Raw genomic sequence first — 25,272 nt, forward strand, 5'->3', positions numbered from 1 at the left:
GATTATTCATTCATGAAAATTGACCAAAAATTTGATGCTATTATTCTGAAAATTTTAAAAATGTTATGATTGATGCTATTGAAAAGTGTCATCAATGGTCAAAATGCTTGCCATAAAACCAAGAACTCATGAACAACATTGCTTTGCTTCACTCTTTGCTACATTGCTGATAAAAAGGGAGAATTTCCAAACTGGACTGAGTAGCAAGCTGCTCACTTTTGCTGTCTTTTACAAATTTCTGACACTGCTGATCTGGGCTGTATCCTTCAGTCTGTTGGAGGCCCAAGCAAGAAACCCTGTTGTCCCGCCACTCTGCTTTTCACCTTCACCCATGTCCCCGGACACATTTCCCACCAGTCCTGCTGGTTGGCCCAACCAGGCTAAGACAGCTGGCAAATGAAAATGTAAATACAATCTGCAGTCTTTGGTTCTCAGAGCACCATGTTCCTGACAGTCCCTTAATCTGTCATACATGTTACTCTTTTTCTAAGCAGGCTTTAACTGAAAGCGGTGGTAAACACTTTGGGCAATATATAAATACTAGTGCTTAATAATAAGGTGTGGAGCAAAAAGAAAAGAACACCACATTGGGAAAATTGCTCTTCTCAATCATCCAAAGTAAAGAAAAAATCTGGTTTGACACAAAATAAACCATTAGAGGCCACAGAGGGAGAAACACACTGAGGTCAGAGACTAGACGTAGCCTAGAAAGCAGGGGAGGAGTGAGGGGTGGGGAGTGGGACCCAAACAGCAGTGCACGAGGGGAGTGTCGGGTGTTGTCTAAGGAATTAGCAGAGAAAGTGGAGACTGAATCAGATATGGGAGAGAAAAACAAATCTTTAGGTGAGTCAATGACATGAGAGATGCTTGTTAGGTCAAATAATCTAAACGGTCCTGACTTGAAGTGACTCAGGGGCCAGACTGCCATGCTGACGGAGACTCTATTTATTTGACTTCGTCCAGGGATTAGAGAGGGAGGTGTCTCCCCACTGCCTCATGGGCCAATCACATTGTTCCACTCAGTTTTGGGAGGACATTTCTGTAAGGGGCTGGTGAAGTACAGCTTGACAAAACAGTTTGAAAATGTGCTTTTAAACTAAAGTAGGAGACAAAGTCAAAAGCATCTGAAGAGAACCTTGATCTTCCTCTTTGCCTACAACACCACTATTGAACAGAGCACATCTCCTGTGGCCCACTGACCTCTGACCTCCCACTGGGATTATGTGGAGCAAAGGGGAGGAGCCCTCATGTAGTGACAGCTTGTGAGCTACTCACATCACACTGGCCTCCTCCTCTCTCCTTACAGGATGCTTTGCCACCCACCTCAGCCACCTCTTTCTTTGCCTCTCTGGGGAAATTCAGTAATAGCCTCTCCAGCCGCCTCCCTCGTCACTGATGGGACACCATAATCTCTCTATGCTCACACCCAGAGGCATGCACAGTGGGATGTTATGATGGCTCGAACCAAAACTTGACAGGAAATTTATGCCTCATTACAGGAAGTGGGCTGTATATTCTCCTCATCATAAACACTGTGGCAGGTGTTTTAATTCCTCCCCTCAGTCTCAAATTGATGTGAGTTTTACTGTAAAAAATAATGCAACAAAGCCTCTGGGACAAATGTTTCAAATCAACTACAGTTATAAATGTCTGCCATTACATCTGACAATTATATATATTTATACAGCTGTAAAGAAGTGTAAGAAAAACGCTCATTCTCAGAAAAAAATATCTCTTCTTTTGCCTTTGTTCAGTCTTGCGCTTTTCATCTGAAAATCCAATTTACCATTGTCTAAACTAGTGACATCTGAGTCGTGCAAGCCACATAGACACGAGACAATGCTTCCTCTCGTACTAGGAAGCTCCTCTATTGGTACCATGTGGACAATGAAAACACAGTTAATCTGGTCTTCGTTAGCCAATAACCAAAGGCAAGTTGGTTTTGGAGTAAGTGATACTCTACATCGGGAGGGTGAGACAGAGGGAGCCACAGCCAAACACAACTCATCACTGAAGAGATGTGCCAAAGGGCTGGCACGACCTGTGCACTGCTGCAAAATCTTGAGTCGACAGCAAAGCAACAAAGCAGGACACTAAGACTAGTAGGTTATGCAAAGGGAGAAAGTAACAGGCAAACTCTACCTGTTTCTCCAAGATGCGAGAGATCTCTCCCAGAGTTCTGTCCAGACCAGACACTTTGTTGTTGGCCCACTGGCCGCTGTCTTGGCCCTGCAGCTGCTTCAACAGGTCCTTCACCAGGCGCTGCAACCTGAACATACAGAAACAAATTGTTATTATAAATCTGTTTACAAACACTAGTTGATAAAACCCGTGTTTCCATGCTGCCTCAGCCAACCTCTATTCACCAGAGTGGAGCTGAAACTATTGGTCAGTTAGTTGATCAACGGAAAATTCAAATAGAAAAATAATTTTATTTCGGACTGTTGGTCTGACAAACAAATCTGAAGATTTGAAAAGTGTATTTGATTAATTGACTGACAAAATGAATCTGCAATGATTCTGATAATTCATTTATAGTTAAAGTCATTTTTAAGCAAAAATGAAAATGCAATGGTTTAAGCCTCTAAAATCTGAATGTTTGCCAACTGTTCTTCAGATAGAACAATTTTCAAGCATGAATTGAATAATCTTAATTAACTCATTTAATGAAAAACTGTGTAATTGCTGCCCTAAAATTGAATACATCATTTTGAGTTTTGCGAAACTCTTATTAAACGATTAATTGAGAAAACAAGCAGCAGATAAATCAATTATGAGTATAATTGTTACTTGCTGTGCTACACCACAGCTTTATAATCATTAGAGTAAAACATTAAAAGAGAAAATGTGAAACTTCAAGTTCAAAAAAGGAAAACACTTACTTGGCCTTGTAAGGGGAGTCGGGGACCTGTGTCTTTGCCTCCATTGACGTCTCATATTCCTTTGCCCTGCAAAGGGAGAAGTAGGAAAAAGTCTTTGAATCCCAGAAAAAAAGTGTTTGGCCTGTCAGTAAAGAGCACGGCGGATGACAGTGTGAAGAGGAAAGAAAAAGTTCAAACTGAGTCTGTTTATTTGGCCTGTCAGCCATTCACCAAGTAACTTGGCTTAAAATAATCAGACACTGGCTCTGTAGGGACGAGTGCTTTGCTGCCATTGACTCGTATACCCAAAACCAAAATCTACCTTTAAATCCTCTAGCCTTTGAGTTTTATTGAACATTGGAGGCTCAAGTTTTTTACTTCACTCACTGTCAAATAACAGTTAATGGAGATTTCAAGCAATACTACCAGTGTTTCAAAGGGGTGACCTCTTGAAAGGTCACGGTCATTAGGGGACTGGCATCTCTGTGGCATTAGTCCAAGAGCCAGACTGTGTGGGTGTGCGTGCATGTGTATGTGCATGTGCATGTGCATGAAATTGTGGGGGGAATCTATCAGTGTATCTGTCAATCAGGAATTCCCAGACATGATAAGTAACTATTGATCAGAGTTAGATAGAGCGTCTTCCAGTTACCCATCTCTACACTGATAGAATCAAACACTTCCTGGAAGACGACGGGAGAATTTCTCCCGGCAGACCGGCCCTGTACCAACCAAAGCCTGATCTATGCTCACAATCTCTTACATTCAAGGACAATAACTGATAACTCACCTCACAGCTAGACCAGGACAATGAGATACCAAAACCCTTCCAACTGCTCACAGGCATGTTTTCTAACATTCAGAAGATAGTAATGTTATCAAGAATCTGTTGCTCCATTGTATAACTGTTTACTTATTATCTGTCTTGATGGAGCTGTTATAAAACTATATACAGCTTCTTCTTATCAAATACTTAACAGTTGGGAATGGCCTTTTAAATTAGTAGGTTAAGTCTTAACAAGCAATCTACAAGATCAGCCATACTACCATCATGGAAAAAAATGCATCAAGTATAAATGTCAATAGACCAAGCAAGGATATCAATATACATTTGTGTCACTCCTCAGTATTAACTCTAAATATAGTCATTTCTGTGTCTCAGGAACAGGATGAATAAGTAGCACAGACTTGCTTTCAGAAGGGCTTGAACTATATATGCCCTGTTATAGGATATTACAATATTAATCTCTGACAGGTTTATACCTAACCAGGTTAAAAAGGGAGCAATTGCTGAGCAATTCATTATTGTCAGAAGCAGCCCATGTGAAATGGACCTCTGGCAATAAATAACAGTGATCAGCAATAATGGAGAAAGCACAAATCTATAGTGTAGGACTATAAGCAGTTCACAACATGACAGATCTCAGTTCCCTATACGCTTATTTCTTTAACAGACACACACATGACTCACACAGGACTTGTGACTACAATGAAAACAACACAGACGTAGAAAAGGAAACCAAGCATTATTTCAATGGCAGTAAAGAGGAGTAGAATCTACAGAAACCTAAAATTATACTAATACTTCAACTCATTTAGCTTGTATTGTAAATGTTTTAAAATACACTGTGCCACTCGTGGTAGAGCTACTTTGTTTGAAAGCTCTTCCTCTCCTGATTTTATCTGTGCAAAAGCATTTTAGGATCCACATATCACAGAATTTGTTCAGATTTGTGGCTATTGTTCTAAAGTTGTTTTAAAAATGTACTATTATGGAGCTTGTAATCCCTTTTTATAGAAAAAAAACGAACATATGTGGGATAAAAAAAACAACATCCATTTCTACCATGTTTGTGCCTCTGTAACTTTGGTTCAGTATCTCCTCTTAAACTCATTCTGACTTTTTGGTTGTAAAATCTAAAGAGTTGCCTTTCAGAGGAGACCAGGGTTACGACTCTAATCAAAAGGGTTGAAGAACAGTAACCTTTTTATTTTGGGTACATTATTTTCAGGCACAAAAACGGAGGTGTCTATTAAAGGTTTAAGGATAAATGTTCTTTTCCAAGCAGGACTTTTCTCTTAATCTAAAGGCAGCAGACTGAGTAACATGAGTTAGAGCCATGCATACCACCTCATACTGTAGTCTATACTCCATACAGGAGAGTTTTTGTATACACACATCACCATCCGAGATCTCCATACATACACAACAACACACTGGCCACTCTGTTCCCTGCTGAGTGAACCACAAGCTACACAGCTACAGGCAAGCAGCTCGTACAAGAGCATAAGTGGAGACTTCAGTTTCCAAGTTCAGAACCCATCCTAGCATTAAGTGACAGGCTACTTACATGAAATTTTAATAGAATATTTTCCTTCCCAAAACACTTATTATTAGGGAACGTTAGCCAAGCCGCAAAAAAAACATGTGGGCTAAAATGTGTGTGTATTGCTTTATGACAGACGAGGGCTGCATGTTGGTCTAGTGAAAAGGCTAGTGAGAACCACTCACGTTTTACGGACACCATACAGCGTTCCAATAAAACGGTTCATTTCCACCTGGTGGTGAAGCGGCTCACCTTTATGTTTACTGGGGCTCTGTGTTATTTATGACCTCTGAAAGCCTGCTGCCTTTGAGTGCTAGTCTCAGCAGGGCTGCTGCAGGAGTGACAGTGAACAGAGACAGATCATGTTGTCACTTTCTCAGTACCGCTGAGCCTCACAAAGCCAAAAACAGCAGCACTGAGAATAAAGCACTGTGGCAGAATAGGTGTTTCAGCCTGTAGCTACCTCTTACTCCTCTTTCTGAATAAACACTTTCTCCTGGACAGCCTAATATGAATTCCCTTTTTAGAAATATCACTCATGGTCATATCATGATAAGAGGTTGGAGGCTCTATTAGGATCATTAAATCAGATAGGGACACTGATAACAAAGAAAGAACTGTACTCCATCACAGCCGGAGTTAAACTGGAGACAGAGATTCACGAAAAAGTGGTACAAAAATCTGAAAGATGTTCAAGTTAGGCCATCCAGACGGGGCTGCTCGCTCGGTCTGCTCCTCTTACCAATTTTTTCCTAACTGTACAAATAAACAAAATAAAAATAACAGAATAAAACTGATAGCATTTTTACAGTTTCTCATTGGAAAAAAATATTATATTGTTAATAAAACATATATGGGTGAACTGAAGAAGCTGGAATAGAGGCATGGATGAACAAGTCTTATTGAAAATACTGTTAAGGGCATGTTCAAAGTCTTTTACTAGGAAATGGCTGAAGAAATACTGTTCTTAGTGTTGATGAATACATTGATCCACAGTACAGTATACATTATCCTTTAATTTGAGAATTAAAAATGTTATATTAGTTAATAACTGTATAAAATTGCTTATGTTCAACCTTTAAAAACAACATTATCAATATACCTCCCCATTATATTATTAATGGTAAATGGACTGCACTTAACTGCACTTTTCAATCCGAGTAGGTCAATGGAACAATTTACTAAAACAATTTACAATGACTTGCTCAACTACCTGCTGAACTACCAACCCTGCGACATTTGATTCCTGACCAATACTAATGAGCTTTTAAATTCACTTTCAGGGCCAGTTTTCAGTTTTACAATAGCAAAAATATCAAATTGAGATGCACAAAGTTTGCTAGTATTAGGTTTACAGTATTAATGTTACAAGATTTAGTTACTAGTCACTTATGGAGATTTGTGTAGGGTTTTTAGTTGTCTCCAATACAAACTATGACCTCATTATTTACAGGCCGAGATATCTTCATGTTTTTTAATGTTTGTGATTCTGCCATCATTAAATGACTTTGATAAAAATATCATATCCTGCTTAATGGAACTTTACATTTTTTTAGTATGCAAGGTTCCTTTCTGTATAGCTTACATATCAGATAAACTAGTGTTCCTGCTTGAAGTGGTATCCTTCCAATAATCTGAACCAGTAACATCTTACAGTTAACATTGTCAACATAGTTGGCAATGTTGAGTGTCTCCTTGCACTCCCCTCCCTCCCCTCCCTGTTGTGACAGCCAGTTAAATTGATTGAGCTCAGGTCCAGGTTCTGACACACAGCAGCTCTGCCTCCTATTTGTTGATTACTATTGATTTTCTTTGATACTTCATTTAAAAATCAATAACTCAGAAGAAGAAAAATAGGCATGGCTCATACATACTTTAACATACATCCTGTACACCGAGGAAAGCTTCAGGTTTGGCAATACCATGGCAGCAATTTGGAGGAAAGCTCTTTACAGGTGAAAGCTGGGGCCCTACACATCGATTTGCAGTTTTGCTCCCCAATCACAGAAAGTGGTCATAAATTAAGCTCATCAGTGTTATCTTGTGGACAGCCAGGATGCGCATAACATCTGCTTCCCATCTCCTTGTCACTCATAAAAAAAGTCCTGGCACAGTTTTGTCCTCTGTGCCTCTGAGAGGATGGACAGGGAGAGACGGACACACGGACACACACGGACACACACGGACACACGGACACACACACACACACACACACACACACACACACACACACACACACACACACACACACACACACACACACACACACACACACACACACACACACACACGAGACCAAAAACAGAGAGAAAATGGATGTGTTACCTGGAGTTCATCCTAGCGCGGAGCTTTTTCGCCTTCTTCCGTGCCTTCTGCCTTTCTTCACCATCCTTCATGCTCTCAGAGGAAACAGAGCTGTCCGTCACTATATCCACAATGTATTTTTTCAAGGACAGATGCTCCTAGAGTAGAAAAAAAACAATACATTAAAAGACAATGCTGGCAAATTTCACGAATATTCGTCATTACATTCTATTGAAATAACACCTGTGTATGTTGTTTTGGTGAAGTAAAGAACACTATTGTGAATTAAATAGTAGAATGTCAAAAGGAAAAGGGGCGATATACAGTTCTACCTTAATCATGGAAGACGATGTATTGTACAATAATTAAAAAAACATTGTTTCCCGAACAGTGAGTGTAAGTTAATCAATGTCTGTCAAAATTACACAAATACAACAGCAAATATTACCCTTGATATAGAGGTTGTTCACAACAAAGTTGGCACTGAATGTATTGTGTGACATGTAGACCTACACCTCTCAATAACACCATTGAATCCTGTAATTACCTCCAATACTTCACAATCTTTTGAAGCCACCCACCCATGGATATGTTTAAGGGCTGGAGGTGTTGCTTCCTGTCTGGCCCTGTCAGATGACTCTGATATTTCCACCAGGAGACAGGGGAATGTAACCCAATTTGAACAACATGATGCATGTGCAAGAAAGCAATTACCCAATTATGCTGTCATCTAGCACCCCAGAGAATAGGATGGCCTCACAGATAAAGCGTTTTCCATTCAGCAGTCGAGCTGAACCTGTGCGTGGGACGCTGTACCCTTCGGTCACAAGTGTTGTCAGTGCACCTGCTGCCTGAATGGAGGGTTTCACTTGAGGTTGTTGGAAAAGTCCTTAGGTGGGCTAGAGTGTCCAAAAGGGATTTAGTGCCACTGAATCTAAACATTGCTTTACTATTTTGACTTTAATGCCCTGAAAATCTCTATTTACCACATCAGTTTCTTACTGTGAGTGACGGGGCGTTAAATGAACCCATTATTGCCTTCCAAAGTTTGTATAGTGTTGGTTATTTCACATCATAGAGTTCTGTATTTTGTTTGCACTTTTTTCCAATGGTTGAAAGTGGGTGGAACTCCAATGGGAAAAAGTCAAAATGGAGAAAACTTTAAATCAAAATGTGACGACAAGGTTTTTGGCTTATAATGCCATAATGTCAATCAAATCTGACCATACCACACCAATGACACTAATGACACAAATTAGTGATGAATGTTCAATATTGTAGAAAAATATGTAAGATCTGAAGCAATGTTTTCATGTGCTTTAATATTGATCACAGCCTTTTTTTAATGCCTAAAAGTTAAGTAAGAGAAAGCGGATAATAACAACTTTGGAAATGAAAAGGGCATTGCATGGGTGGGTATCACGTTTCCAAGACGGTTGTGTGTGTCAGTATTTGTATACGCACACTTCTGCCCTCTCCTCCCTGATACTACAGGTCAGTCATGACTCATGACCGTAGCTGTCCCTCGCTTGGGAGGCAGCTGTTCAGTAATCTCTCTGAGAGGGTATCCTGTGCAGACACTCACTTAATGGAATTGTTTCAGTACCACATCCAAAACATCTTTGCAAAAATCACACTGGTAACATAAAAGGTACCTGAAATATTAAACTTTCAAATAGATTATAATGCTGACGCACTGACTATGATCCTTTAGCAAATTAATATATAATGATTACAGCCCAGTTCCTGTTGCTAGGAGGCAGGACTAAATGGAAGTTGTATAGACTTTGAGCATTTGAGACGATCAGACTTGATAACAGACAGGTGTCTACCACTGAACCATTGTAACACAGCAGCAAAGATGATGGCCTGAGGGCAGCGCTACCGCACAATACCACGGATTGCCTCTGGTGGGAGTAATGTGATACCACTCACATCTCTCTCATTCCCTGACACAAACAGACTTATCACAGATCTAAAAGAGAGACTAATTCTATGGGACATGTTCATCCACTGCCTCTTGTGTCACATACAAAGGCCTGAGAGGTAGGATTTCCATTTGGTGTGAAACAAACAGCTGTATTTCATGTTGGCTACTAAGTAAGATATGATACTTCGATACAGGATTGAATTACCATCACTACAGTGGTTTGCATGACATTTTCTGTATTAAACTGCATGTTATCAGTGACATTTAAGGAGGGGGAAAATCAGACAAAGACCAACTGAAAACATTGGCTTACTCTCCCTTAACAGCAGCTTTGTTGCTATAGCGAGATGACAGTCACATCTCAAAACAGTGTGGGGAGGGAGAGGCTCGCTTCAGCTGACTGTCTGGATATTTCATCAAGGTTCTCAATTTGTCATCAGCAGAGCTTCAACGACAAGACCTTTAGGACTATTCAGTGCATTTGGGAAGTCAGCTCTGATACGCTCTGCAGCCTGGTGATCCCTCTACTGGCTGTGCTTGCCAAGCACCACAGATAAGCAGAAAAGACGACAGCCTTCCATGACAGAAACCACCAGTTCTTTTAAGCCGTCATGTCCAAAAGTGATCAAGAAGTCCTGAAGTCAGAAGCCTGGCGTCTTACCTACATCATATTAAACCAGAACCGACAGCGAGTGAAAAGAGGGATTGCATTCCCATGTGTTCTGCCCTGTTGATAATCATCGCATTTTCAATTTAATTCACAAGTCTTCCAGAATGAGAGAAAATGACTAAATATGAAGGAGAGGGGCATTTGCTGCCTGCTTCCACAGAAAAACTATGAAGTGACCTCTGCACAGTTGAGCCAACCATCTTCATTTTAATTAAAAATCTTTCATTGCACAAAGAGTTATAGAGCTACAGTCTGTAAAATTGTTGGCAGTAGCATGAATGAAACCGTGAGCACCGAAATTAACTTTGATATAAATAACAGGTGGGCACATAAGTCAATCTAAACAAAGTCTCTAGATATAAACCTATTGGACAACTTGATTAGTTTCACATACAATAAGAAAAAGTAGTTCTGGACATCTAAATATTATCTATAAGAGATACTACAACCCAAAAATAATCCAAAACTGTCAAGTATGACATTTAGGTTTATCCAGATGTGGGATAGGAGGAGGATGACTAGTGAGGTTCAGCAAGTGAGATGCAATGTGGGAATCAGGAAAGTCTCAATATTATGGTTATTGGTAAAACTATATCATACCGAAGGAGACATACTGCAAATGTACATGAAGTACTGCTCATATATGAACTGTTTATAGTGCTATATTGGTGAAGTGCTTCTCCCCAATGCCTTGTTTGTCATACTGTCAACTGAAAAAAATGACCTGCATGTGGAAAGGAAGTGATTTAGAGGGAAGGTAAGAGGGGTTATCAATTATTTCCCACTGAAAAAAGCTTTGAATGAAGGAGCTGCTGGGGCCAAAGGTGCTGCGTATAGCACCAACAGTTGTCAGCCTCACAATGAGCGCTGCTGAAAAGCCAATCTCATATTGCAGCCTGAGAGGTTACCTTGCATTAACGAGCTGCCTTCCCATGGAAAGCGCTTCATGACAAAAACAGCCTGGAGACAAGGGGGTGATGTCACCCCTCCACTGAAGCAGTGAACCCTAACTGTGTACATTTCAAGGCCCATTTATAATCTCACAAAGCCAACAACAGAGCCATGGAAATGCATAAGGGGATGCATAAACAATAATAATGACCATGTCATAAAAGACAACTGCTGTGTCTCTTTGTCTTTTTACACGACACAAGCAGCAGTAGAGCAGTATTCTTTGACGGGATGAGTGGATGTTTGTTCTGGCAGGGTGTGGGGGATACGCACCACTTCCTCATCGGAGAGCTCCCGTCCCTGGATGCTGCTACTGTCTCGCACAGCCTGTTGGTGCCTTTTGCCCTTGGTGTGGCTGAACAGGTGCACCTCTGAGGTGATCTGCAAACACAAACACAGTGGTCAGAGGTCACTGCTGCGGACACAATGGAGGCGAAGGCAGGAAAGGGTCAACAGAGTCCCATGGGGTGCCGGTGAAACGAAATACAACAGGGGCTTTTCAATGAGACATGACCTGCCTCTTCGTTTAAACCAAAGACTAAGGAGAGGACATGTGATTTGTTACATATACCATATTATGCGTGACATGGAAAGGATGACTTTATGGTTGTATTTTATTGTATAATCTTTTCTTTATAACCAGTCTACAGCAAAGTAGAGTCTAGCTGGAGAAACCACTGACCTCAATAACTCTCTTCTGGGATTTTAAAACTTAAAAAACAAGTTTAACATTTAAAGAAAAAAAAATCCAAAAATTCTTTACAAAATGTTTTCAATATGCTTGCCCTACTGTGCACTGGACATCACAGATAAATAAATGTAGTGCAGTTCTGAGAAATGGTCACAACAAGAGGCTGGGTTGCTCCCCCATCTCTGGAAATAAGCCCATTTAGAACGGTTTGTGTTTAATGTCATTAAATAAAGTGCTTTCCGCTGACCCATCCATGATCTCTGGTGTCAGATGCTGGCCAAGGTCATCTAACGTTTTAACAAGATTTCCTCATTCACCCCCGGAACCCCCTCTTTATCTGATGCTGGTTTGAAGACTCAAGGTGTCCCACCCTTGTTACCGTGGCAGCGGGTCCATCAGAGATAAATGCGTCTGTGTGTTGGATTTGTTGCCTGACACTTGAAAAAGCATAATCACACCCAGTCATAAATCTCTGTTTTAAGAGTCCCTGATTAATCAATGCAGTTAAAACCTCATTTAAATGTGCCCTCTTCCAAAAAACCTCTGAATCACCTTCCTATCAGCATTTTTATGTATATACAGCCTGCCAAATAACACAGGAGATGCCCAAAGTAGTAAATGTCTTTTTCTTTTCCTCAGATACAAGTATACCAAAGACACACATATATTAATTTAGGATAGTACAATAATTAACTGAAGGGTTCAATTCAAGCTTATCAGAAGATATGGAAGTTGTACTGTCAGATTCAACATAGTGTCTACAAGTCAAGGACAGCAATGAGCATCAATAAGTCCTGAAGCTGTTAGACTAAAACTATACGTACCACAACACTGCACAGGGAGCAGTGTTTCTTGCGCTCATATGGTGTCAGTTTGGGGGCGTAGTCTGTGTTAGCATGTCGACCACTGCTAAGCTCAGCAGCTTTCTCCTTCCTCTGCTCAATTTGCTCCATATGCCTACGGCTGCTCTCATCATGCTATGGGAGAAACCAGAAACCAGGGGTCATATGGGAAATGATGATTCCTGTATGGTGTCCGTTAGAGAAATGAGATGGCATAAGGTATAAGGTATAAACTTACCTTCATCTGAATTTTCTTCTGTAGCTCTTCCATGGCCTCCTGTTGAGCAGCACTAAGAGCAGCCAGACGTTCCTCTCGATCTCTTCAGATAGAACATATAAAAGCAGTGTAAAACCACGGTGCATCTAAACATACATTTTTCACTGATCTAAATTACTTTTGAAAACAAATGAGGATAGGTGCAGACACCTGGAGAACCATGAACCTGAGATTTGGGACAACAAACCTGGCCCTTTCCCGTGCTGCATCTTCTCTAGCTTTCTCTTTTTCCTGCCTCTGCTGTTCAATGCGAGCCTCCTGCTCCTTCCTCCGCATCAGCAGCTCTTCTACTCGTGCCTGCCGTTCCGCTTCCAGGACCCGTTTACGCTCCTGCAAAGGGAGTAGAAGAGAATGGGGATGCAACGCAATGTTAAAACTATTTGTGAAAAAATTAAGTTTGAATGGAGAATTGTTGTTTTTTTTGTGTCACCTGCACAGCCTCATCTCTGGCCTGCTTCTCCTCCTGTCTCCTCTGCCTCTCCTCCTGCAGCTCATTAAGGCGTTGCTCATACTCATTTAACTTGGCCAGGGCATCGTGCCTCTTGTTTTGGGCTTCAAGAGTGTTAATGAATGCAATTTCATTCACCTGTACAGACATATACTAAAGGATGAGGATATAAACGCACACAAGGTATAAAACATAGACATAAACATCAATGCATATACACACAGAGGACTGGGGGTGTCAGTTTGGCTTTCTGTAGCCTCAATATTGAAACCTATGAAATGTGTTAAAAAGTTGGATACTGTCCCCCCCACCCCACCCCTCAGATCTAAACACTCCTTTTCAAGGGACATATGTGTGTATGCATGAATGTAATGTAACACTAAGTGAAAATAAGCATGACCGCAAATGCCCAACTTAATTCAGAAAATTCCTGCGCTGTCGCATATTGTTACAGCTTTTCAGGGGATCCCCTCCTATACCTTGGCCTCTTCTTCTTGAGCTTTCTTCACAATTGCCTGGAGCTGCAGCTCTCGCTTAAACTCTGCATGTAACAGCTTTTCCTCCATCATCCTCCGACGTTGCTCCAACAACTCCTCCTTCCATTTCCTCACCTCCTTCTCCTGCAAAAGTGGAGAGTGAGAAACTGTGTTAAAAATATGTAAAATGTACAATACATTCTCCAGGACAACACAGATAATGGATTCTTGATCTATCAGTTGCTACCCTCTCTTGTGTGTCCCCGTGTGGATTAATGTGAATATACACCACTTCATACATTTATGTGGTTAATCCTGATTTATTCTAGGACTCACTCATCTCGCTATGGCCTGGAGAACAAAAACAAACTTCATGAAAGGCTGTTGATTTTGGCCAGGAGGTCTCTCTCACGACTGTCTGCGGCCAGCTGGCCTGGATGCGACTGGAGGCGGTTATAATATTTGGTGATTCTATCGGGCAGTGTGCTGACAGAACCTCTCGTTGTGAGCCAGGCTGGTCTTAGCTTGCATGAAGTTTCTTTAGGGTGCTTTCCGTCAACTCGGCATGGCTTACTCACCCTCTCTAGGAGCTTCTGCAGTTTGAGCGTCTTTTCCTCCCGGAGTTTGTCCCTCAGCTGCTGCGCCTTCAGCTGTTTCTCCTCATGTTTCTTCTTTGACTCTGCAATGGTTCTGTCAAAAATATGGTAACAAATCATTCGTCTCTTTCAGTGCCCTTATCAACAATGTGAAAGGCAGACATAGACTCTGATAGGCACTACGGCCTGCTTAGACGTTCTGGGTGGTAACCTAAAAAAAAAAGAGAGGTCAGACGTAGTAAGTGGGCCTTTGACTCTAAAGCTGCTGGGTTAAATCCTTGTCAAAATAAGATGAGGGGATTGGAAATGAGTAGATTGTGGTGCTGTTCAGGGAGGCACTAAACAAGAAGAGAAGCTGATTGCCCTGTGTAGATACTGTCACTGTGTGTCAAGAAATAAACCAGGCGGTTGAAAAATCGAAAAAATATACTTAACCGACTACTGTACATAGAAAAAGTTTTTGCACCTTTTGCGCGACGGCGAGGACAATTTCTCATGCATGTGGATCCCATGTCCAGGAGGCCGAGCAGGTTCCTCTTCTACCATGTCCCCCCATGAGGTACTCTGACGCCATGGCTCCCGGGCTACAGGACAGATAAGCAACGAAATTGAACACTTAAATGTAATGTTATTAAAAAAGTTCAGGGTTCATTAAGATGTTGACCTACATACCGTCATAATCTGCCAACATGTCACTCCAATCTATATTGGATCCACAACCTCCGTTGCCAATGCTAGCCTGTAAGGAGTTGTATTTTTATATGTCAACATATAATAAGGTTAATTATCTAAATCAAAACTCTAACTTGCAGCCAAGCAAAAAAGTGCAAATTATTTTCAGTATAAACGACTGAATCTTACAGAGAAGTCGCTTTCGTTGTCAGTCTCCAGGTCATTGTTCTCGGCCTGAATCTCTCTGGTCAGCTGCTCTTCCTCAGCGATGGCACTGGCGATTGCCTCCTCGTTGGCTTTCTCCAGTCTGTCAGCAAGCTCCTCTTTCTTGGCCAGGACCTCTGCCATGGACTGGGGCTGAACACATGACACAGTTACCACCTCACACACAAATTTCACAATTCATAACATTATGTTGTTCAAACCAACATACACTTAGTCACCAGAAAAACAGAAATACAATACAATAGTCCTCTGATATACTACCTTTGTGAAAATTATTATTTCTATTATTTCTGAACATGTGTCAGAAAGTTTCTAATATTTTTCTCCCTCCCTTTGTGCATATTAGGGTGACAAAATATGCAATGCAATGCAATATATAGTCCTGCACCAATGCTATATTTGAAATATATGCTATATATATGCAATATTTCTAAATGAACAAAAAGGAGTGAATGTTTAGCATCTGTAATAATACATTTTAGTTTCTGTGCAGTTGGTCTGATTCAAACTTGGGTGTACAATTCAGAGACTGAGGGGAACACCATATCAACCCAATCACAGTTTGTACCACACAATCATCACAAGAATCACGAGTGAGGAAGCATTCAATATTCATGCAGGGCACGTTTACTGTGAGGATGAAGAGATGGTGGAAGGAGGCAACTGATGGTTTTGCTTTGTGAAACTGGCTTTACTTTTAGTACGTTTAGGAGTTTATGCATTTTCATGACACAGCAATAATAAGGGAATGACACACAGATTACTCCAAGGCAGGAACTACAAAAAAAAAAATGATGGAGGTAAATAAGGACGACCCTTCTCAACAGTGTCTGGGTAAGTGTGCAGGTGAACATGCTGAAAGCATGTGTCTTTTACATGAGGTATGTATGGGAAGGTTAAAAAGTTCTAGCTGTCTAACTGTTGCACATATGTGTAACTTGTTGACATATTTGAGGCCAAATAACCTTCACTGCAGATTTGAGCTGAAGTTTTTTTCCACATGATTTCATTAACCACCTATCAAAATGTTACAGTATCCCACTTAGGGGTGTAGGCATCCTTGATTAAGTGTATGAAGCTCTGTGTTTACTCACTCCATGATGCTTAACAATAGGGACAATACCTGATGTAGACAGACAACGTTCGCCAAAGATTTGACACTGGGTTGAATACAAACTGGAAACTCAGTCCAGGTTTAGCAGCACTTTTTTTTTTTTTTTTTTGCACAGAATTTTAAAAGTGGCCAAAATAACTAAAACAAGTTGAGAGATTATTTTTGGGTAACACCCAGGGAGCACTTGCTTGAGTACAAAAGCCATCTAGCTCACAGCTATTCTTCACAGTGAACGGTGCTATAACAACACTACACAGAGCTATGCAGTCTTGCCTGCACATTTGGTCTGGCGGTTTCTTAAGACTGACTTTGTTTAGGCGGTGAAGGACCCTTGGGGGATCCCTGGCCCCCGACCCTCCCCTCCCTCTGCTCCTCCATCTCTCAGCACTCACAGTAGAAAGCTCTGTGGGGTCCAGCACACTCTCCAGTTTCACCGCTGCCATGGGAGTCTCAGCCTGTCCTGGAACAGATGTGGCCATGCCCTGTGACGCGCCCCCCTCAGCCCCACTGTCCCCCAAGACCAACAGTGCATCGAGCCCATCCGTCTGGGGTGGATCTGGGGATGAGGAGCGGCCCAGAGAAGGGACTGGGACTGATAAGGTAATGTCTGTTGGTGGGATAGTGGCTGATGATGAGGTGGACTCTGGGGCTTGGGAAGGGGTATGAGCTGCTATGGGGGGAGGCGCGTCTTCGCAGGGTGCGTCGACACACTGCCCCGAGTCTCGTACACTCTCTGCTGGGGGCTGCACCGACAGTCACACACAAACACACGCAAACTCAATTAAAGACATGCATATTTCAAGCAATTCATGAGCAATAACCAAAACAAAAAAATCAGACCAATCAACACACAGCTGAGAACACAAATGCATGCAGGGAAGCTGATACTGACATGCCCTAAACATCCAATTATAATCAAAATAAGCAGATAGATCAGAAATACTGATTTGTATTTCAAAATTAACCAATGGCTATGACACACTCTTACCATGTGTGTCTGGAGGCATTGACAGAGTATTTATTTCATGAGAGTGAAAATGTTTTTTTTTTGCCTCTGAAATGTCAGTGTACAATCAATCGCCTTAAAGCTGATACGCCTGTCTGGACAGTGTCTATGAATACCATGGAGCCCAAAACAAAAACAAATGTGGCTGATAAAATGGTCTACTGTTACTCTGCTCCTCCTGAATAATTGATACCCAGGGACTGCATGGGGAAAAAGATGTGACAAGGTACTGAACCTCAGTACCTCCATCATGTGCCCATTCTCTGGACTTCCAACCTCCTTCAGAGGGTCAGGCTCTGCAGGGACTTGCTGCTCAGTGTCCGTATGGCTTGAGTCCTTGGCGGGGGGACACTGAGGTTGGAGTTGTTTCGTTTCCTGTTGCGGCAGATGTGACTGGTTACCCTTGGTGCTGTCCTGTTTTGGGGTGACATGAGCCAATACAGGACTGACCTTGGCAACTATGGCAGCAGAGCGAGGCTTGGCAGTGCGTCCTCGTTGGACAGTCTCCCAGCCCTCAGCATCCTTTTTACCTGGAAAACACATGAGGCACTCCATAAATTGAGGAGAAGTAGATGTGTTACTATATTCTCTTTGTCAGAAGAAACCACATTCTGTTTAACTACAATCTGGGGTGGGTTTGAGTGGAATTTCTTACCGGGTTTTTCTACCGGAGATATGGTCGTTTGATTGGAGCTAGGGGCGTTGTGAGTGCACTTCACTCGGTCTGCCCAACTGGGGCCTGTGTGGGAGAGCCGCGCTGCAGCCAGTGTAGGTGGAGGACCACTGAAGAACACACATACACGCACAGACACACATCATGCATGAGAATAAGCAAATGTGAACCCATGTTGACAGTTAGGTTTTTTTAGCTTTATTAAATCCTGTCTCTGAGTAATTTCTACTGTGCTGCCTATCTAAGAAGATCCAATGGTCTGAGGCAGTGTCTGCTGAACCCCCCACACTCTCCACTCAGAGATAGCATGGAACTGTATTGGGCAACAGGCCTCCATCATGATCAATATCCATTTCCTGCAGCATCAGATTACAAAGCAGTGCACATATTGAACCGATGCTTCAGCAGTCTTTAACTGGGACTTTCATCTACACCTTCCACTGACTCTATGGCCCAAGAGTGAGAGGCTCAACAAATTGCATTAAACAAATGCTTCACCATCAGCGATCAATGATTGTATTGCTAGATAACATAGTTTGCATTTTTTAAGCCCTTCAAAAACAAGCACAGAGCATCATTACAAATATGGATTGGTTAATAACAGGATACCTTATGATACTATGTTAATCAAATAAAAGTTTCTGTTGGTCTTTAAAACCAGATCAAATACCTAATGGTGACAGAAAAAAATGAACCAAACAGGGGGATGAGTAGAAATGATGACAGTGAGACAGAGCTTACCCAAAGTTGAGGGTGCGACGTGCACCTGGAGAAGGAACCATTCTGTCAGCCGAGGGGCTTGGCATCACATGACGTCCCGGGGACATCTTACGCACCTCCCAGGCTAAAGAGGTGGGCCTGAACAAAGTGAAAGTGGCTAACATTATTTGACCAACACTAATTACAATTCATAGTAGCCAAATACGCACAGGCTTGGCTCACAGTTTGGCAAATCAGTTAAATGGCTGATTCACTTGCTGCAATTTATGCAATAAATGGAGCATGGAAAAGTTTCAGGTTGTCTTATTGATTAACACTATGCTTTAAATGAACAAATTGGGAGGCAGCACTGGGAATTTCATTTCCTAGTCAATTTACGGTTGCAGTGGTCACTGTGTTAAAGAGAAGCCAATAAACTCATGGATCTGTTTGAATTAAAGCCAAGGCTATTGATCCATTCTGTTTGTGACTCAAGCCAGGGACCAGACACCGGCACTTCCAGTTTCACCTCAGGGAGCAATTCAAAATGGCGAGTGAATGAAAGTGAGAGACAAAGAAAAACAGTGAGAAAGACAAACTAAAGATCACCTGTTCTGGGCATCTGTTTTCTCCAACTTCTCCTGAAGCTGGATCCAGTCTATGAGAGCTTTGAAATCCCGCACGTAGTTGTTCAGCATCATCAAGACCTCCTAAAGACAGCAGTTACAATAGGAGTCTGATTACACAGCACATTATAAACAAACATGAAGAATGGAACAATGTGCAGACCAATGAAGAGATAGATTTGAAAAAAAAAAAAAAATAAATTTAGTTTCATAAACTGGAGAGATACCAAAACTATTTCCTTAATAATGTCAGAAAAAAATGCACTATATAACAAAACTTGACCTGGGAATTACCCTGTTTTCATTAAGTTTATACTGATATTTTTATAACCATTGTATAATGTAAGCAGATTGTTTTTTTTAAGTTTTATTAGGGTTTGCAACTTAGGGCCTGTCTGTGAGGTTAAATACTTCTGGGATAAGTTTAACAGAGCAAAAGTATAAATGTAAAATGTGCAGAAAAAGACAAATTATTTTCAATTAAAACCATAACTGGCAATCTCCCATTCAAGTGACTTTAAAACTGACAATGATCAAGAGTGTGAAAGCACATGTTCCTGCAAAAAGACAAACACTTGAGTTTGAGGAATAACAGAGAAGGCAAATTCCAAATAGCAAATTATCTGCACTTGGACAGACAGACAGAGTTGGTTATCCAGAGGCGGTGGGCTGTGTGGAGCTTTTTCCCAGAGCTCTAATGAAACGGACACAGCTGATTGATGGGGAGCGTGAAGGGAGTGGTAATTGAGAGTAAAGCTTCACAGTGCTTTTAGTTAATAGACAAGTCAGGCCAGTGAAAGATGTGTCCAGCAGCAGGTCTGCTCATTAGAGCTGGTTAACAGGCAAAGACCACCGTTGTGGCCCGGTGTTCATTTGGTAATGAAGGCTGAGATGAAGAGAGGTTTGCTGCTCCTCTGACAGAACCAACACTGAGTGAAGGCACCATAAAGCGGCTTTCAGCATGTTCACCAGCACAGTTACCCAAATACAACCCTCACATAACATTTCATGAGGAATAACAAAATGTTTAACCTTCTAGAGGCAGTGCCATAAAGTAGAATGGGCACTAAAAGCCTGTGGTCCTGACACTGAAACAAGAATGAACAGGTACAGCCATAACAGAGTTAACAGAGTTATTGCCCTCAAGTAAATAATTAACAGTTTTCATTGTTTTCTGTTTTTATTTAAACAATTATAAACTAGAATAGCCTGTATCAGTTCACTTTAAAAATGATAGAAATTAAAGAAAAAAATCACAACCTCAACTTATTCTAAGCACCGAGTTCCTTTCCTGCCTGGTGTGGATGATATGTCTAATAAATCAGGTGATGGGATAAAGGAATAGTTGATAGGAGCTAATTAGGTCTGAGGACCGTGGGGTAAAGAGGAGTGGGTGTTATTAATAAGCATACATGAATCATTCTGCTGGAGGAACAATTTCCCATCCCACCGGGAAAACATATTATATTATTAGGTCAGCACTGAGGTTCTGATTCAAAAGTATTACAGTAACACAGCCTTAGCAGAGATTTAGGCATGATTTGCTGATGTTGGTTATGCTTATGTGCATTTGTTTTTAGGTTGAAAATTGTTAGCAGGGCACAGAATACAGATTGCCCACAGCTACACTGGGGGATTGTGGCTGGGGGCTATCAGAGCACTCTGCTTCCCCTCCAGATGACTCCATCATCTATCAGTGTCCATTAAACCCAAGCTGGGTGGGTTGGGGGATTATGAACAGCACCCAGCCCCCCTGGCCATTAGACAGCATTAGGATGTAGAGCGATACAGTGGTATGAGAGTTAAAAAAAAAAAAAAAAAAGAGCAGCCAGATGTCTGACATAGGCCAACTGACAACATGCTGATCACACCGCAGGGAGCTGCGCTGTGGCACTGACAGCAAGCCAACCACACCACAGGGAACTGGGCTACGGTACTGACCGCAGACCGTCACCAGAACCATGCTCAGCATAATGCAGCATGGCAGAAAAATCAATAAAACACAGGACCAGCAGTATCATGCCAGTGTGCCCTGGAGCAACATCACAGCGCCACTCAAAAGCGAGACAAAAGCAAAACAATTCCACAGAGACAAGAGAAGAGAACCATTGAAAATATGCGATTGATTTCATGTGCAAAATGTAGACTAAAAAAGGAGCCGAAATGGCCGAGCAACATTTCTGCAAAATGCCTCACAACAAACACAGCATATATACAATTCTGTTTACAGTCTGTCATCGATATTTAGTCCAGTCAGCCAGGCCCAAGAGAAAGTCCTGTGATAATTCTCTCGCCAGTAAGCCTTCAGAGAGCCTCTGACATGAAGCAGAAATCAAGAGGAATGTGACCTGTGAGGGAGAAATTTCGTTCTGATCTTTATGTCCCCCTCTAGTGTTCATAATAATACTATGCATAATAATCTCCCCAAATAAGGAATACCTGTTTGGTCAGTTCAGACCTTGAACATACTGATGCTGCCACAATGATTTGCCTTTCTACTGAGATAAAAAAAACAACTAACCTTGCATTCTACAACGCTCTGATCAGATTCACAGGTGACGTAAATCTCATCCACAGCTCGACGCAAGTTGTCAAAGAGGAACGCCCAGTAACGTGCTCGCAGGTCCACCTTGCGGGGCTGTCTGGCTTTGGTGGGGCTCTTTTCTGCCCCCTTGTCCAACAAGGCACCGGCTGTGCCTTTACTTTCCACACCAGCATTCTGTGTAAACAGAGCATGAACCAAACATAATGGCAACAATGACAAACGTATTACAGTTTCATGTAAATCGCTAATTGTTTACATATATAGCAGCCACAGCAGTTTTTGTCTGTTGGCTGAGACAGGAGGTGCACCTATAATATACCTTATATTACCAACCATACATATAGGTAGATTTCAACCCCTTTGCACCAATGTCGATGCCACACATTAACCCAGTGGTTTCAACCAGAGCGTGTCAGGAAGTATTAAATATCAAAATACAAAGCATCAATAACTATGGAAACTAAAAGAAAATAATAGATTTGGTTAAATGGCATTAGTGCAGTTGGTGACAAATTCTTGTTGGCAACACTCTTTATACACTTCACACTCTCGTTGTAGCTTGTTGCAGTGTTACACATCTTTTTGAAAAGTTTGCAACCTTACGCAACAACAACTAATGGACATAAGGTTATGTTCTCGAAATGAAGTTCAAAGATCAGACTTCACAAACAACAGTTGCAGTACTGGTCTGTTTTGACCCCATTTTCTATGTGAACTCAGCTTTTCCAAGACTGACTCACAAAAAAAAAAACAGTGAGTGACATGACCATCGCAGATGCACTACAGCGAGTAGGTTAGCTTGGTGAATAGCTCCCTCTAGTGGAAACAGATGATACACCAACCTGTTTCTTATTCCTTTGCTGACCAGAATTGATCCTCTGAGCCCTGGAACTGACACTGGAGTTGCTTTTGGACTTTGCTATGTAGAGAGAAAAAGAGGCTTACATACAGTCAAAGGTGAAATAAACAATTTAAGCTTCAAGTTAACAGTCAACATGCTCCGATGATTGTCTTTTATTAAACCATTTGCAGTCATGTGTTTTTGGATTATCATTGATTAATTCAAATTTCACAAATGTAACGTATGTATAACGGAGTGGTAGAAAAGACCAAAACTTTTTCATCTTTTATGTCTTTTATCTTTCTGGCTTTCATGGCATGAACTTGAATAAGCCTTGAATAAATAACTGGCCTGACCCACAAAGAAGAGGGAGAGTCAGTGAAAGTGAGAGAGTGTGAACAGCTCTGGTGAGGGTTCCTGAGTAGGTTGGCCTAAAAGACACTCTCAATAAAAAAAAAAAAAAGCCTCAACAATGTGAAGGAGCATGGGAAAATACATTGTCAAACAGATAAGTTGAACGTCACCATCTTGGCAGTGCTCTCTCTCTCTCTTTCTCTCTCAGAAATAACAGGATAAATGACATCACATGGACCATCCAAACAACATGAAGGCTATTACATAATTACCCATTGACAAAACATCCTGAACCACAGTGCAGTATAGCACAATAATCTGTGCCCCCAAGAATTTTATATTCTACATAACAGAGGGCTACGCATCAGGCATAAGCTTTGCCTGCATAGGAGATTCTCTGTCATCCTCTATCAGTTTAGCCGTGATATGAAATGAAATGATCATTGTTTTACACCTGATACTGTATTACAACTAACAGCACTGACTGTAAGAAAGTTCAAAGGCTGTGGTCACTTTAATGCTCCAGATAAATGACTAAACATCCTCCACTGACCCAAAGATATGTGAAACACACCTAAAGCAAAAATCAGCAAACACACCTGCAAATGGACAATGAAGACCTATAGTAAGTAAAAAAAAAATTAAAAAAAAGTCATGCTCCTTTTTACTCTTGTGATGTTAACATGAATCCTTGACACGTGGCAATGATGATGAAACCTGCAACACAGCATAATAACAGCATATTAGCATGCACAGAAAGTTTGTTTGTATGCAGCTACCAACCTTCCTCCTCTTTGTTCTCTAGTGGTACACTCCAGGCAATGAGGTTTCGAGCAGCGCGGCCCTCTTCAGCAACTATCTTCCGCACTTTGTCATGGCTGTTGGAGCGCTGGAAAGATGCCTGCAGGAGAGACAGAGGGTTCAACACATCAGTTTTGCATTTTGTCCAGGGACCAAGTGAAAATGTGTGATAAGGTGACTTTCAATATGATATCATGATATAATGCTAAAGACAAGGATAATAACATATTAGGTAATTCTGAGAAACATGATATATTGCAAGACAAACACAAGTTGTCTTGACATTCATTAAGTGCCCAGACCTCCGTGGAATAATGGACACCAATTTTGCATTTCACAATCAACATTTTACACAGCATCAGTTTTACTCCAAATAGATTCACATAGCCATGTGCATGTTTAACACAAACTTCATTTGGTAACCACTTTACAGCCAGGTTTTTTTTACAACAATAGCTTTAATTATTTTCAAATGAACAAGGTAGGATTTCACCTTAGATACTACAAAGGGTTAAATCGGGGAAAGAAAAAAATGAAAAGAAAAAATAAGCTCTTAGATGAAGCTCCATTTCTGTCAAAAAGCCATTAAATCAATTAGCCTCAAAGTTGCACTGTTTGACGTACATTCTTCCATCTCGCTAATGTAGTTTATTTGGAGTCAATCCCACATACACTGTCTTTTTGCAGTAAATATTCACTAGTGCATCAAATCTACTGCTGGTAATAGTCCCCAACAAACACACCATTAACTCCTGTTTAAGTAATGTTTGCTAAAAAAAAAAAAAAAAAAAACTACAGTGTCCAGCTTTTTTTAAGAAATTACTTGGCATGTTTTTTTCAAAATTAAACTATATATTGATGACCTGTTTTTAAAGATTTTTGTCTTTAATAGGAACAAAAGGGCTTGTGGCTGAGTGCCACATGCAGGGTCGGGACATAGGACAGTTGTGAGAGAATAACAAACACTAGTCTTTTCATGAGATCTGATGACAATATAAAAGAAATATAGAATATCACCAGCACAATTCTTTTAACGAAATAGTTTTACTAGAGTGTTAACTGGTAACAGAGCCTTAGGCATAAGTACTGTTGCTATGGTTACATCCATTTTAACACAATGACATAAAACAGTGTGCAACAAAGTGCACACAGTACATCTAACAAACATAATTCAAACATAAATACAGGCATAAGGAGCAGGACTGTCACGTGTCTGTGGTAAAGGAAAGATATACCTATGCTATGGTATACAGCAACTCAAATCTTTTCAACTCAGTTACTTAAAAAATACCAATTCCTTATCTAAACCATCCACTCCATGAAAAAAGAAATACTTGGTAACA

The 25,272-nt window shown here is 41.1% G+C and overlaps 1 protein-coding gene across 3 annotated transcripts in view; it reads right to left on the reverse strand.

Moving 5' to 3' along the window:
* Positions 1-25,272, reverse strand: part of scaper (S-phase cyclin A-associated protein in the ER) — a 57,447-nt gene that overhangs the window by 29,093 nt on the left and 3,082 nt on the right. For 2 of the 3 annotated variants that reach the window (XM_023422565.2, XM_023422566.2), the window contains exons 2-22: positions 23,912-24,029; positions 22,776-22,852; positions 21,910-22,107; positions 19,372-19,472; positions 18,805-18,921; positions 18,046-18,173; positions 17,634-17,920; positions 16,777-17,127; positions 15,235-15,402; positions 15,046-15,112; positions 14,840-14,957; positions 14,356-14,467; positions 13,781-13,921; positions 13,284-13,439; positions 13,041-13,183; positions 12,815-12,896; positions 12,559-12,711; positions 11,317-11,424; positions 7,514-7,650; positions 2,883-2,948; positions 2,143-2,269 (exon numbers count right to left, since the gene is read on the reverse strand). In XM_023422565.2, the coding sequence (XP_023278333.1) occupies positions 2,143-2,269; positions 2,883-2,948; positions 7,514-7,650; positions 11,317-11,424; positions 12,559-12,711; positions 12,815-12,896; positions 13,041-13,183; positions 13,284-13,439; positions 13,781-13,921; positions 14,356-14,467; positions 14,840-14,957; positions 15,046-15,112; positions 15,235-15,402; positions 16,777-17,127; positions 17,634-17,920; positions 18,046-18,173; positions 18,805-18,921; positions 19,372-19,472; positions 21,910-22,107; positions 22,776-22,852; positions 23,912-24,029 (2,955 nt within the window). The remainder of the gene's footprint in view (positions 1-2,142; positions 2,270-2,882; positions 2,949-7,513; positions 7,651-11,316; positions 11,425-12,558; positions 12,712-12,814; positions 12,897-13,040; positions 13,184-13,283; positions 13,440-13,780; positions 13,922-14,355; positions 14,468-14,839; positions 14,958-15,045; positions 15,113-15,234; positions 15,403-16,776; positions 17,128-17,633; positions 17,921-18,045; positions 18,174-18,804; positions 18,922-19,371; positions 19,473-21,909; positions 22,108-22,775; positions 22,853-23,911; positions 24,030-25,272) is intronic. The other variant, XM_023422567.2, reaches the window with a different exon arrangement.

This window comes from Seriola lalandi, unplaced genomic scaffold (assembly GCF_002814215.2).
Source record: "Seriola lalandi dorsalis isolate HSWRI2012SDOR001 ecotype SW California unplaced genomic scaffold, Sedor1 jcf7180002054682, whole genome shotgun sequence".
Classification (NCBI taxonomy): domain Eukaryota; kingdom Metazoa; phylum Chordata; class Actinopteri; order Carangiformes; family Carangidae; genus Seriola; species Seriola lalandi.